The sequence below is a fragment of the Drosophila rhopaloa genome, unplaced genomic scaffold (assembly GCF_018152115.1).
Source record: "Drosophila rhopaloa isolate 14029-0021.01 unplaced genomic scaffold, ASM1815211v1 contig_178, whole genome shotgun sequence".
Lineage (NCBI taxonomy): Eukaryota > Metazoa > Arthropoda > Insecta > Diptera > Drosophilidae > Drosophila > Drosophila rhopaloa.
Genome location: NW_025335059.1, coordinates 2,942,621 through 2,956,964, shown reverse-complemented (window position 1 = coordinate 2,956,964; position 14,344 = coordinate 2,942,621). Strand labels below are relative to the sequence as shown.

The following is a 14,344-nucleotide window of genomic DNA, read 5'->3' as shown; positions in this document are numbered from 1 at the left end:
TTTGTACATCACTTTTTGTGTTCTTTCAATTTTAAAAATGCTTTTTTGAATGAGACTTGCAATGCAATTCTCGATTTTTTAAATGAAATATATGTATCTTCTATTTAAATATAAATTCAAAATACATAATTTTTACAAAATTAATTAATTTAATCCAAACTTCATTTAAATATTTCATATTTTCGTTAATTTTTGTCGTATGACAAATCCTATCAACTCAAAACTTTCTTATTTAAAAAATATAGAAATGTGTATTTCATTCAAGGGTTAGCAACAATATATAAATACGATTAACACAATTCGACGTAAAACATGTAAAAATTAAGGAATTCCTTAAGCTGCTGCGAACTACTTCTGCTGCACCTTTGTGAGCAGGATGAGGCGTTCGCCTTCTGTGAGGTGTTCATAAAAAGTGGGGAAGTGCTCGTTCTGCGTAAAGGTGGTTAGGAACTTCTGCAGGTTGTCAGCAATGTCGCCCTGGTAGTTGATCTCCTTAAGCAGCTCCAGCAGCAACTGTTCATCCTCGGCATTATCGTCGTCCGATTCGAACAGATCGGAAATGTAGCGTGGCTTTGAAGCAGTTCCGGGCGCCTCCTCATCCTCGCCATCCTCTTCGCTGTCCGTGAGAGGTTCGTCCGTTTTTCCCTCTTGGAAGTGCTGATACTCAGAAATCAACACCTTAAAAATCTTGACGAGCGCCGGAATGGTCACCCACTTCTGGGTTGCAGCCGCCACGGAGCGTGTCCTTCTGCGCGTATCTGTGGGGTCATCCACTAACTCTTTAAAGGTTATTGAGGTCAAGCGGTTGTCCTGTGTGGCCACTCCATATTCAAACAGCTTGCAGAGAGCCATTGTGGTGACCTGTTAACAGCAAAACGATTAATCTTAAAATATCCAAGTAATGTACAAATTTCCAAATATGTGATATGAAATTTAAACTTCACTTACCTTTCGCTCATAGGTTCCGAAAAATGAGTTCTGGCGTGAAAGCCAATTGGTAAGCACAAACTGCATCGCTGGCTCTCCGTTTGGTCCGGGAACAGTAGAAAGGAAATTGAGCACCGCGTCCATTTGTGTAAGGAACAGATGTGCGAAGATCAAAACAAGATTCATAATAACTTTTAGGCACTCGAGGTTCTGCATCTTGCTTATCACAGCCTTAAGCAGCATGTCCACATTTTGGCCGAGCATGCTGCCCATCTTGGTAATAATAGTGATGACGAGGCGTCCGATTTGACCCCCTGCTGTCATTTCGCTGTTCATGGGATTGAGCAGCACAGTGGCCACCACTTGCATGATGCAGTTGATGCCCTCGCCGTTCTTGTAGCTGCAGATCTGGTCCGGGGACACGTTGATGAAACTGCGCAAGCATTCGCCACCGGCAACCATGACGGCATGGTCGTCAGTGTGCAGTACGCAGTTAATCACGGCAGGAAAAGCGGTCTCCAGCAACGAGTTGCTCAGAGGCGGCTCCGTGTAGCGGACTATTGTGTTGAGAACGTCTAGGGCAATGTCCTGCTTCTCCGTGGATGCCGCTCCTGTCAGTCCTAGGATGCTAACGATAGTGGGAATGAACTTCTCTTGCAGCGGTCCGAGGCACTCCTTGCGCTGACACAGTGCTTTGATAAGATCCTGAACCGTTTCCAGCACAAACGGATCCTCCGTGTACTTAAGAAACACAGCAATGGCCAGAGGCGTGATCTTGGCCTGGCCTGCAAAGGCGAACTCAGCATCGAACTAGAAATAGGGGATATAAATAACAGAATGAAAATATCAATTTATTTTAGTGACTCACTTTAACCATGATGGTCAAGGCCTCCATTAGCAAGGCTAAAACAGCGGCTTTGGAACCCGGTACTAAAGCCATGATTCCTTCTAGGAATCCAGGCAGTTTGGAAACCAATAAAGTACGCTTCTCTCCCTCGCTCGTTTCGTTCGCCTGGAGAAAGCCGTTCAGTGTGCGCACTGCACTAATTCTCAGGATGTGCGACTTCTCCGGCGACAGGCTGCACAGCGTGACGTCAAGGATCTCGGTCAACATCTGTGGATTGTAGAGGTCCGACTTGGAGTAGGTGCTCAGCGTCCAAAGGGCGCGACCCACCAGAGGCGGCGATTCCTGGTGCACAAGCAGATTCCGAACTATGGTCAAATAGTTCAACAGGTCGAATGTGGAGTCACCCTCGAGGATGATGTCGCGAAAACCGTGAACGGCATCCATGCAGGCCTCCTGTATCTTCCACCAGTTGGGATTGTTGGCCGCCTTCTCCGCCTCTGCCACGCTGAAATGCCTTCCCAAAGCCTCTTGCAATGGCTGGATGGCCTTAGCACCGAACTCGTCATTTATGGCCTATAAAAGATTATTAGTTAGAATGAGCAGACTTTGGATGAGGTTTCTCCCTCTTACCAGCAGGACATCACGGCCGCACATGCGCACTGTCAACTCTACGCCACCGTCATCTTCATCGTCCACAAACTTTTCCGGGTCGTCCTGCCAGTCCTCAAGCTGCTCCTCGCTCAACTGGATGTACACGATCGTAATATAGATGAGATCAGCCAGTACGTTTTTGATGCAGCCGCGCAGTTTGCTGCAAGTCAGAATGCAGTTGATGAACTCTAGGATCTGGATGATAAGCGTTTGGAAATTGGTCTGCTCATCATCTTCCTCGCTGTCGCCGCTGGCCAGGGGATTCGTTTCGGTCTGGTTTACCGACACCTTCACGTAAGTCTCTGCTATCTGTGTAAGCAGCTGCCAAATTATGGGCAAAACGCGGTCCATAAAGGGGTTGATGTACTTGGGCATTTCGGTGACCAAATGGGTAAACACTAAAGTGGGAAATACAGGTTTAGTTTACTTTCTGGGGAAGAGAAAATACAACCCACCCTTGATGATCTCAGAGCGCAGAAGGAAACTCGATCCGGCGCCGCTATTCATACTCAGGTAATGCATCAGCTTGTCCATAAAATTGGTTAGAATGGAGCTCATCATGGTACTTTGCTCTTCCTTATTGGAGATCAGTGTGGCAATAGATGCGAACAGTGGTTTCAAAATGCGAATGGCCGAGACGCGGGTTTTTATCGAGTAATTCTTCTCCGAGTCGAAAATGCGATAGACCTCGGGTATGACCACTGGTCCCAGTTCCTTGATCTGCTCCACATCGTAGTTAAAGTCCTGTAGGACTTGCATAGCTCCGTGTATGGAGTCCTCGTTTCCGCCCAGACATTTTACTATAATGTCGAACAGCTCCGCCCAACTATGTGGGTAATCTGTGGCGGCTATGGTGGATATGGTGTGCGCTACCGAGGAGCGGATCTTGGAGTTGGGATCGTACAGTCCATTGGGCAGAATGTTGCGGATGGTGCGCTTCGCCTGCTCGCTGGCCATGCAGCCGTTGGCCTTGCCGCCGGCGTCCTGGTCATCCGTCCAGTGGTTCTCCACGTAGCGTGTGAGCATTACGATCGCGATCTGACGGAGTGGCAGCTCGTGCGCCTGGTTCATAATGATCTCAGACAGATAGACGCCATAGCCTGCAAGTGGGTGAGATGGGTTAGATGGACCGATGTACATGTGCCAATAAACCGCACCCAAGCCAAGCCAAGCTGGCTGCCCGCCAAATCACCTTCCGTGTACTCCAGCTGCTTTGTTCGCCTCTCCGCCTGCTGGAGGACACCCGTGTCTGAGCTTAGGAGGTTTTGCAGCTCCTCGATGATCGCCTGTTTTACGGAATCTCCGCAGTCGTTTTGAAATTGCAGCGACATTTTGTGATAGCGGTTCGCAATAAATGAATTCGCAATGTCCAAATTTGCAAATAGAAACCGGCGCGGACATGTGTTGGCCCACAGTGGCGTTGTACAACACTGTACTCGATAAACTAAAAGTAGAGATGGCAGTTTGACGCTTATCGAACTATCGCTTTTTAAAAATAATTCTCAGCTATTTTTAAAAGTGTGATTTTGTTTGTATGCCTGCTATTTCTAGTTTTAAAATTGTTAAAGCCCAACAAATTTTTCATATCATAAATATCTTTAACCATCAGTTTTATCTGGTTTTTTTTATAACTTTACTTTATTCTGGATATCGAAGGTGAATATGGTTTAATTTAATTTCGCCAAACTTGAGATAAGGCGGAAAACGAGATAAAAATTACTGTTATTTCATATTTCAAAGTGTAACAAAGGTATTTTTTAAACAAAACGATGTTACATACTACCAGTTATATTTTTAATATATATATATATACTTTAAATTCATATCACTTTTTGCTGTGGTAAGCAATTTCCAAATCAAACACTCAGTTCCTCAATTTGCGCTACCATTTTCGCCTTGGTTGTGGACTTGGCCATTTTGCAGCCAAAATGGTGCTCCAAAATCAACTGCAGTTGGGTAGCCGTGCAGCTTATCAAACGCTTATCCTTGATCAAATCGTTTACAAACTCTAAGCTCTTCAGCTGTTCCTCATCGATTTTTGGCATTTTTGGAGCGCTTGCACCAGCCGTTACAGATTTGGCCGCTCGCTTCTTGGCCGGCTCCACCTCTGCATCGAAAATTTCTTCATAAATGGGCAAGAACTTCTCGATGCGCTTATCCTGTTGCGTGCTGTCCAGGAGATTATCGATGCCTTTGCTATCCGTGGAAAAATCTAGGGAAAGGGCTAGGAGATTCGACTGTAGGGCGTCCAGTGTCGGGTCGTTTATCAAATTGGGCTGGTAATCAACACGCAGCTTCTTAATTATCTTTTGGAAGAACTCGACGCCTTCGTCGCTGGCCGTATTTGCCGTTTCGTTCCAGTCAAACATGTCAATGTGACGAATGTGCTTTGACTCCGGCAAGTAGACAATCTTGAATCCATCACCACAGAGCAGCGAGCGGTAGCCCTTCTCCTCTTCTTTATCCGGGGCTTCCACAGGCACAAGAGCCACGTAGCGAGGAATGGACTTGCGCTTGCACATAAACAGACAAATGGCAATCTTCTCACGCGCCAAACAGCGCTCCCACAACGCCCGGAATAGACGCTTTGACCCGATGATGCTCTGGTCATCTGGATACATGAAGTTCGAGGGCTTGCTGTAGGTCACATCCGGCAGGGAGGAGCGGTGCTTAAATCCCAGCAGCATCATTCGCGGCTTGTGTAGGTTGCGCACATGATTTAACTGATCCATGCTGATTCGTAGGTTCTTTCCGCCCACGTTGCAACTATACCATCCACCCGTCGTTTTGATTTGGTACTCGTGGAGAATTTCCTCCGATTCCTCGTCCTTCTTCTGCACCGTTATCACCCGCTTGCTGCGAACTACGCTGTTGTCCCTCCGCAGGATCTGCACTTTACGCGGGTAGGCTCGTCGCTGAAAATAGTTGTAGTACTGCACGGACATGGAAAGATCGGGGCCCAGGTAGAAGCTGAAGTGACCTAGGCAGCGACGCAGGAAGTCCTGCTTCAGCTTGCGATCGGCTAGGATCTCGCGGAGCATTTGGGCATCTGGCACTTGAAAGGCGTCTAGTTCGATGGCTGAAAAGAGAATTAGTTAAAGGTAATCTAGAAGGGGGATACTAAAAACTATAAATTGCCATTCCTTAAATAGATTTTATGGCTTGTAAGCCAATCCAAAACCACGAACCAATTGGACTTCACTTGGACGCGGGTGAATGATTGCTCATGATTGATCTGCGAAGTCTTAAAACCTCCAAGGCGAAACTTAAACGCCTACGAGGGGAACAGACTCCGCATATGTATAACTTAAAGTTTCCACTAATAATAATTCTTCATATCTTACCTCTTGAGAGTGTGATGAACTCCTTATAGAACGGCTCGTAGTCGAAGTCATCTACCATGGGAATAACATGGAACTCGAACTCCTTGCCCTCCAAGTCGCTGGCCTTTTGCAGGGCAGCCTGGAAGTGATTGCTGGACGACGGATGCGGCGTACTGACATCCGTCAAATATGCGATTTTTGCGTTATTCAGCTTCTTGCCGCACTTCTCCAGGAGCTCGATGCAAAGACGGATCATGAGATCGAATCTTCCGCAGCCATCGGGCTCAGCTAGGCCGTACTTATCGGCGAACTGCGTCTCCACCTCACCCATGAACTCCAGGAAATGCTCGACAATGGGCTTTGTAAGCTGTCGCAGGGGCAGGAACACTGCGCAATTCTCCGGCATCACGATGCTGTCCAAGGCGTTGGATTCTAGCGGAGGGGGACTGTGTTTCGTGTTGGCGAAGATAAGTCCAATCAGGTCCTTGTCGTTCACCAGAATCCCGGATATAAAGGCTGTTCGGATGATGTTCAGTGCCTCCATCAGGCGCTCAACTCCGCCTGCCTGCAGATTCGCGTCCACCACGAAGAGAATGGCTTCCCGCCCGTGGTAGTCCCTCTTCATGGCCAGTTCTTCCTCATCCTCGGAGCCGGACAACAGGTCTACATCGTTCTCCGGGTTCCAGGTGCTCATCCTGAGGTTATTATAGCTTGTAATTTTCTATTTTCTGCGAATTTCACAAGCGGGCGCGTTTTTTGACGCCGCGGTGGTATCGATGTTGGAGTTATCGGTATAAGCCAGGGATGACAGCAGTAATGTGTTTTATTTATTATTCGTGAAGTAAATTGGTGAATTCTTCATGTGGTTGGTCCAATAGTTTCAAACAATACTACAAAAAATTAAAAACACATTGTTATTTAAAAGTCAATCTTTTATATTAAAAGTCATGTAAATAAAATTATTTGGCATTACTTAAATTAATAAATTTACTTCAAGTGGTTGGTGTAATAATTTCAAACATTACCAAACAAAAATTTCAAAAACATAGGCAAACATATTTCTCGATTACTTAACCTTTTAAGTCATGTAATAATTTCATTTATAAGAATAAGTTTAAGCTAAGAAATAAAATGATTCGGCATAACTTAAATTAATAAATTGACTTCATGTGGTTGATCCAATAGTTTCAAACTTTGCAATTACATTGGTGAACATATCCCTTGACTACTAAACTATTTAATTCATATTTTCTGAATCAAACAATACCCCGTTTAAAATCAATATTTTTATTAAAAGTCATGTAATAAATGTAATTTATAAGTATAGAAATAACACTTTTTGGCATAACTTTAATTAATAAATTGACTTATTTTTTAATATCCAAGAATACCCTTAACATTAAAAGTAATGCTAATTTCCAACAATCGATGACGGCTGGTGACACCCTATCGATAGTTCCGTCGCAATTTTGACTCACCATCGACTTTTACAGCGGCTGACTGACCGACCTCCTGGAAATTAAATTGCAATTGCAAGCGGCACCGATAAAGGCATAAGGATGACTGGCATAATGGACTCGGTGGAAATGCCCAAATTACCGGAAAACCAGAAGACCTTCGCCGGCATCCCGGAGGCAGTGTTCCTGGTGAGTGGTCCTAACCTACAAGCGTGCACCTGCAGCTGTTGACTGGAGGCTAATCCACGCACCTTTGGCGATTGCAGGAGGAGATCGACTCGTTCATGGCGCAGCCAGAGAACGAGAACTGTGAGAAGGTGCTCCAGCGGCTGGACGAGCAGCATGGCAAGTATCGATTCATGGCCTACAACCTGGAGGCGCGGCGGCGCAAGCTTAAGTCCCAAATCCCCGACCTGGAACGCTCCCTGGAGATGGTTAATGTGCTGCGTAAGGAGGACGAGGAGCGCGAGACGCAGTTCTTGCTCAGCGACCAGGTGTTCATCAAGACGTTGGTGCCGCCCACAAAAACAGTCTACCTCTGGCTTGGAGCCAGCGTGATGCTGGAGTATCCATTAGACGAGGCAGAGGAGCTGCTCAAGCAGAATGTTACATCGGCGGTGGGCAACCTGAAATCCGTGGAACACGACCAGGACTTCCTGAGGTCAGTTGGGTACTGAGTTCTGCTAGAAATTGTTTTTTTCTAATGCCAATCTCTCCTGCAGGGATCAAATTACAACCACGGAGGTAAACATGGCGCGGGTGTACAACTGGGGCGTGAAAAAGCGGCAGGCCGCTGCCAAGACCAACGCCACCACCCCCTCGTAAGGACCCGCACCGTAACACCATCCCAAGATCAACATCAATAGCAGTCACTGCTACGTCTCTCGCGTATTATTTATTTCGACAGTTCACCGAAAGGGCTCGCCAGGCACAATCGCCTGCCTTATTCTCGTTCTTCACTGATAACAATAAAACCGCCACAAAATTGACTCCAAAAGCATTATCTAAATATGAAGTTCGAAAATCCAACAAAAACATCTTACTTTTCGCAAGGGAATATCTTCAATAAGCAATAGACGAAATAACAGCATTTATCTTTATAAAAAGGTTTTGATCTTAACTAATTTCTAAAGCATATTAATATAGGATGTTTTAAGCACAACTGCATTCTTTGTTTTTGTTTTTAACGTGACATCACATTTGTAAGCAAAATAAAAAAATATTGCAAGCACTATATGTTGGAAACGAAAACTAGGAACACAATTATTCTTTAAAAAAAGTCCCTATTAACATCATTTGATGTCTTTGGGCTTGCAATTAAATTACTTTTGTCCACTGCCATCTTTCTTGTAGGTTTATTTGCAGAATTAACAAATAATTGGGCTTCCTAAAGGTAACGGATTTATAAAATTGTAATAGAACCTGTCTTTATTTTAAATCTGCGAATCGCCAGAGGCAATAAAGAATTAGTGCATCCAATAAATGTAGGATTAAGGGTTTTGTTTATTTCCAATCTTCGACCTTCGGTACACCTCACTTGACCTCCCATTTCATGGACTGGTGCAGGTAGTCGCCATCGGGACTGGCATAATTTTTAATGGGGGGCGTGGCCACAGGTCCTTTGACGGAGACAGGCAGCAACTGGGGGTCCACTTCGATGGCCGCCTGGTAGAGCTCTTCGGATTCGCGCCGCAGTTCCGCCAGAGCCTTGTTCTGCGCCTGGACCAGTCGGTCGATGATTTGGAAGTCGGCCACGCGCTCGTCGTGTTTGTAGTGCGCCCACTGTTTCTTGAGAAGGGCACGTTCCTCCAGCTTTGCGCTGCCCAATGGGGTTAGCTTCCTCTGACGTTTGCTAGAGGATAGGAAAATATTACATCTTTAGATATGTTGGAAACCCACATGACCACCCACTCTTTATCATCGATGAGCTCCAGTGGGACCTCCAGTTCTTCTACGGGTTTCAGCTGCCGCGCATTCTTTTCCAGACGGCGAATCTGCTTCTCTATCTTTTTCTTTCTGCGATCCTCCCGCTGTTTAACGATCTGCGGATCTAGTTTCTTCTTTTTTTGAGGGGTTCGGCGCAGAGGACAGGAGTTGTTTGGAGAGAACGTGCAACGATTGCGCCGGCCACTCCGCCACTTCGCTGTATTCCCAATCTGTGACAGAAAGTGTTAGCCAAGGACTAGCGGAGGTATTCACAGAGAGCAAGTGCATCCATTTACCTGGCAAAGGCGCCCAACAGCGACATTTTTAATAAACAAATGTGGAAAAAACCTTTGCGTAATGTACTAACAGCTGTTTTTGTTGTTGTTGTTTCCTAATGCGTTCGAGATGACAGATTTTCGATTACTATAACTAATCGTAAATTTAGTTAATCGAATACGGATCGTGCACTGGATAAATGCGGAGCGTGTCTTTGCTAAGGGTAGAGAATACTCCAATAAAAATTACTCATACGACAAGTAAGCCAATAGAAATTTTGGTTACAAATAGGGTTTCTCGCCTTTTTTTCCTTTTACATTTTTTGGTAAATCTTGTCGATCGTGCGACTATATATATATAGAAGTCATTGAAATATTGGGGTAAAATTACTTAAACTTTGGTGATAAGTATCTACTTATGCGTACATCTCGCTGTTTTTTTACTATGATTTGATTAGCACTGTCAAATACGCGAAATTTTAATAATTTCTCGTGGGAGTGAGATTGAGGCAGTAGTTTACATTTTTAATTGATAAAAGAGAAATGTATGGTCCAAAAAAATGCTGATTCGTGGTAACCTAACGATATGCACCTTAATCTTAAACACCTCTCAGACTCTATACAAAGGTCAAGGAAAAAAAACCAAAGGACAACAAAGGGCAATTTAGGTATCATCAAATTCTCATAGAATTAAAAAAGTAATTGCCTTCATAATTGTCAATAAAATAACCAAAGAGAGGGATCGAAATTATAGTATACATTTACATATATACCCTAATTTAGGATAGGAATTTTGTACTAGCATTACTTACCCTTCATTACATTTTCCACAAGAAAACAACTCCGAGAATACAATTACTATTTTTATACGATTTTAAAACTTTATTTTTAAAGATGAAAATAAACAATATAGTTTTATTGTGTGTTTTTTGTATTTTTTCCTTAGTAAATTTTACATAATTTTTCAATAAAATAAGTTTTGTTTGTTTTTTTTTCGATTAAAAATGTCATATTGTAGTTTAGTGTTTTGCTCTTGTTTTACAATTTTCTTTCCATTACACGTTTTTAGTATGTTGTCTTTCGATTTTGTCGCTTGCATAAATATAAATTTGTATGTAATTATATTCGCTTATATCCCAAATATTGAATTTACCTCATACATATTTTCATTCATTTTGTGGAGTGAGGGTGTAGTGTGGTGTGGTGTCGGTTGCTTTTGCTTTGCGCTAAATGCATTCTCTAAATGTAAATCCAAATTTCGATTTTCCGTTTTCGGGGTTTTAATTTGCAATTTTTTGGTTGCGCTAAATGTACAATTTTGTGCGATTTTTCCGATTTTTCGGGAACAAAACTTGTCCAAAAAGGGTATTTCTTTTTTAATTTGTTGGCCTGAAATGCGTTTCCGAAGTTTCCAAAAGTGTACACCAAACCAAAGTATAAAACGGAACCGAAATCGAAACCGAAACCAAAACGTGGCTTATACATATATCGCTATGGTTCATTCGAAATGAGTTAGTTAATCATATAAAGTTAGTATATCGTACTATCGTAAGTGTATGCGCGACATAGTCGATTGTGAAATTTTCTGGTTTCCCAACTTTGTATGTTTCCACCGCGTATTACATTCATATATGTTTGTTTTGCTTGACTTTACTTTTGCATTACTTTTGGTTTTCTTTTTCTTGCTTTCGTTTCATATTGTGGTAAATAGTAATGTGTGAGTTTTGGGGCAGGGACACTGGGGTATTGGGAAATTGGGTGACGTTTCCTATTGTTAGTACATATTCTTATAAATTTAAACTGTGTGTGAAGTGACTTGATTTAATCGTTTTTTTTTGGCCTCCAGCTTCTGAGGAAGGGAAGGTCCTGCGGCATTTCATGCTCGTGTCAAGTTTGAATTTCGAAAATGTCATCGGCGACTGCTGGCCTTCAATTTCGCTTACTTCGCACTAATCAAATTTCAAACAAAATGTGTGTTAAAATTTAAACTGATGATAAATTAGGGTAAATCGTATATGCATTCACTGGATTTTCCTCTCATTAAATTCTCGCCTCGCTCCGGGCATTCAAGGATTATAATTATTTGTTGGCTTTTATCCTCGACATTCGGTCAACCCGGAGCTCCCCTTCTACCACTTAGTTTACAATTACATTATAAAAGTTATCTCTAAAGTTGTTTGTACTATTGCTTGGAAATCATTCCGGTCTATTGTTGTATTGTAACTGAAAGTATTCATTTTTCTATATTTTTCACAATTTTCGCCTCTTGTTTTCGCTTGCTTAATTGAACATAAATCAATTTCATGGCTTGATTTGGTTTCACTTGGCCGTGGGGCCCAATAAATTTCGATCGTTTGCATCCATCAACCGAAACGATGCATTCTCCCGCCCATCGGTCACTGTTTTTTGGACGCGACTGGGCGGGGCTGTGTTCCTCAAGTCGATCTTTTGTCAATCCTAAAGGTTGGCCGAAACGGTTTAATACGTTTGAAAAGTTGTAAGCAAAGAACCCTTTACACACCTCGGTGTGTCCTTGTTTTCATTTTGGTTTTAGTTTTTTCGTGTGACTGGTGTGGTATCGTAATCGTTCGGTTATACAATGTTCAGCTCAAATGAATATACATACTTATATACATGGTGTCTGGGTGAGTGTGTGTGGGTGAGGTGTGCGTCTGTGACTGTGTGATACATAATCAATTTTAAATTTTGCTAATTTTTACTAGTTCTTTCCCATCGTCGACTAAAGAAACGATTACGATGCTGCCAACTCAAGATCTCATGTGTGTGTGTGTGTGTCTGCAGTGTGTTAGGGGTAGGAAGAAGGACGAAAGTGGGAAACGGCAGGTTTCCCCCTTCGTTTCTGGAAAGTCTTATAGTTTATCTGCGATCATGTGTCGCTGCGCACTCGCTTTTTTTTCTGGAGTCGCTAGTTCCGAGTCCTTAAATATAGTTCGCTCTATACCTAATAGCCACCTCATCAGTATGCCGTTCCTAGTTCATTCCTCATCGTTGAATACTTAGTTCTTCGCTTCTAAATCTAAATTAAATGTAGCATAGTACATGCAAGTGTCAGTGTGGCTGTGTTCGTGTTTAAAGTACATTGATAGATGAGCAACTCAGCGCTATAGGCGTATGTATGGGGTATAGGGGGTATACTCGTGATGTCTATATCCAAACCTTTGTTGCTGTCTTCGCTAGTCTAAATCATTAATTTTCCCATACATAATGTTCGTCTAAATCGAGTTTTATATGAATTTCCATTCGTTTACATACTAGAACTAAATACATACATATTTGTTGCTTACTTAGGTAGTCAATTACAACTTTTTGCTAGGGAAGGACTCGAAAGTGGGGACTTGGATTGGTTTCTTTTTTTGAGATTTGCAATCGATTTTCCGCTGCTGTATTGGTCGAGCCGGGAAATTCCTTCGGAGAGACAGTGTGACCAGGCCAAAGTTTGAGGCAGTTTTGGTTTTTGCTTGCTTTCCGGTCTATTTGGAGCCCTTTCTCTTCATCTACGTTTTCGTTTCCGCTTTCGCGTTCACCATCGTTATCGCTTAGTTTTTGTTTTAATTTTTGTTATACTTTTTACACGTTTAATTTCTTTATACAATTTTTATTTATAATTTCTTCCTCCTCGTTTCTTTTAGTTACATAAAAAATTAACAGTTTTTATTTTTTGGTATTTTCTTTTTGTTTTCTTTTGTTTTCATTGTTACTTGAAGGCACTTTAGATCGGACGTTGTGGCCCCATTTCAAAAATTGCTTTTCACTTGCTCAACTCGTGTATCACGTTGCTGCTTGCTGCTTGTGTTGTGTGTTGCATGTTGCTGTTGCATATTGCATGTTGCTCGAGTGCTATGGAGACGTGGTCGCAAAAAAACAAATTAACAACAAAAGCCTAATCCAAAGTTGTTCGAAACTCTGCCGAAAGTTGCGTTCGAAATGTTACCGAAATCCTTGGTTCGAAACTTGTCCTTTGCCTTGTCTTCTGCTTTCTTTTTGCTTCTCTCTCGCCGCTGGTTGCTTGTATTGCCTTGAGTGCTATGGTGCGAAACGGATCTGGATGTCCTGGAGTTGCCCGGCCCGCCGAATGCCGATATCCTGGCCGCAGGGCCGGGCAGTTTAGTTTTATTTTCGAGGCTTGAGAACTGCCAAAGCTTCGGCCCGGTCCACAAATCGCAATGGTGTAATCTGCATTTTTGGAAAAGGAACTCAGAAATCTAAATGGAATCGCCGCCAAATACTCGGTCAATCGCTAGCAAATCTCAAAGGAATGAAATCGGGATTGCATACATTTATGTTAGCTGGTGGATCGTGGACAAGGTATAGATACATATCAAATTTTAAAACTAAACCTCGGGTAAACGGGTTAGGATTCATAGCGTTACCTTTATAGTATTCATTTTAGTTTTTTTTTTTTACATACACATCTTAATTTGAAGTCGGTCTTAGCCCCACCAAAACCTAACTTAAGTAGTGTCCTCGACTGTTTTTCTTTCATACATCTAAACATTTACAGAGATTTGGGGAACATAAAGTTTATTTTTTTCTTTCAATCTTCGCTTAAGCTTTTTTGGATTTTTATTGTTAACATACCTTTCATACACTTTTTTCTATATGCTTCGAACCGCAGTTATGAATTTTGTTAATTTAGTTTTTTTTATATTTTCTTTTTAATTTTGAAATCTGCTGCTGCAAAGATTTTGAATTTTGTTTGTTGCTTATTCGGTTTCAATTGTCAGCAAGGACCGGAACTGATTTTAAGGATCAATTCCTGGCCCTGCTTTAGTTGTTGACTAGTCCTGTTCTTTTTGGCTTTTTCATCTACTGTTTTTCCATATTCAATTGCTTGTGTCTACAATTTAAGACTGATTTTTCACAAAACCCGAACTGAGGGGAAACTATATTTGCTTTCTGCAGTATCCGAGCCCGAAT

General features: G+C 42.5%; 4 protein-coding genes across 4 annotated transcripts; 1 reads left to right on the top strand and 3 right to left on the bottom strand.

Moving 5' to 3' along the window:
- Nucleotides 1–126: 126 nt before the first annotated feature.
- LOC108043979 (importin-9) lies at nt 127–3,868 on the bottom strand. Its single transcript, XM_017122822.2, has 6 exons — nt 3,618–3,868; nt 2,881–3,525; nt 2,405–2,823; nt 1,796–2,347; nt 949–1,737; nt 127–861 (listed from the first exon to the last, which is right to left on the bottom strand). Exons 1-6 carry the CDS (start codon nt 3,754–3,756, stop codon nt 349–351), a joined length of 3,057 nt encoding a protein of 1,018 aa, XP_016978311.2. The 5' UTR covers nt 3,757–3,868; the 3' UTR covers nt 127–348.
- Nucleotides 3,869–4,197: 329 nt separating this feature from the next.
- Nucleotides 4,198–6,551, bottom strand: LOC108043985 (ATP-dependent DNA helicase 2 subunit 1). Its single transcript, XM_017122828.2, has 2 exons — nt 5,770–6,551; nt 4,198–5,504 (listed from the first exon to the last, which is right to left on the bottom strand). The coding sequence occupies exons 1-2, from the start codon at nt 6,440–6,442 to the stop codon at nt 4,282–4,284; spliced, it is 1,896 nt and encodes a 631-aa protein (XP_016978317.2). The 5' UTR covers nt 6,443–6,551; the 3' UTR covers nt 4,198–4,281.
- Nucleotides 6,552–7,196: 645 nt separating this feature from the next.
- LOC108043987 (prefoldin subunit 3) lies at nt 7,197–8,439 on the top strand. The gene is made up of 3 exons (XM_017122830.2): nt 7,197–7,394; nt 7,472–7,866; nt 7,928–8,439. Exons 1-3 carry the CDS (start codon nt 7,308–7,310, stop codon nt 8,028–8,030), a joined length of 585 nt encoding a protein of 194 aa, XP_016978319.1. The 5' UTR covers nt 7,197–7,307; the 3' UTR covers nt 8,031–8,439.
- Nucleotides 8,440–8,690: 251 nt separating this feature from the next.
- LOC108043986 (39S ribosomal protein L40, mitochondrial) lies at nt 8,691–9,468 on the bottom strand. Its single transcript, XM_017122829.2, is given in 4 exon segments — nt 8,691–9,057; nt 9,117–9,273; nt 9,276–9,361; nt 9,428–9,468. Coding segments are annotated over 4 exon segments (588 nt in total). The 5' UTR covers nt 9,454–9,468; the 3' UTR covers nt 8,691–8,738.
- Nucleotides 9,469–14,344: the final 4,876 nt, after the last annotated feature.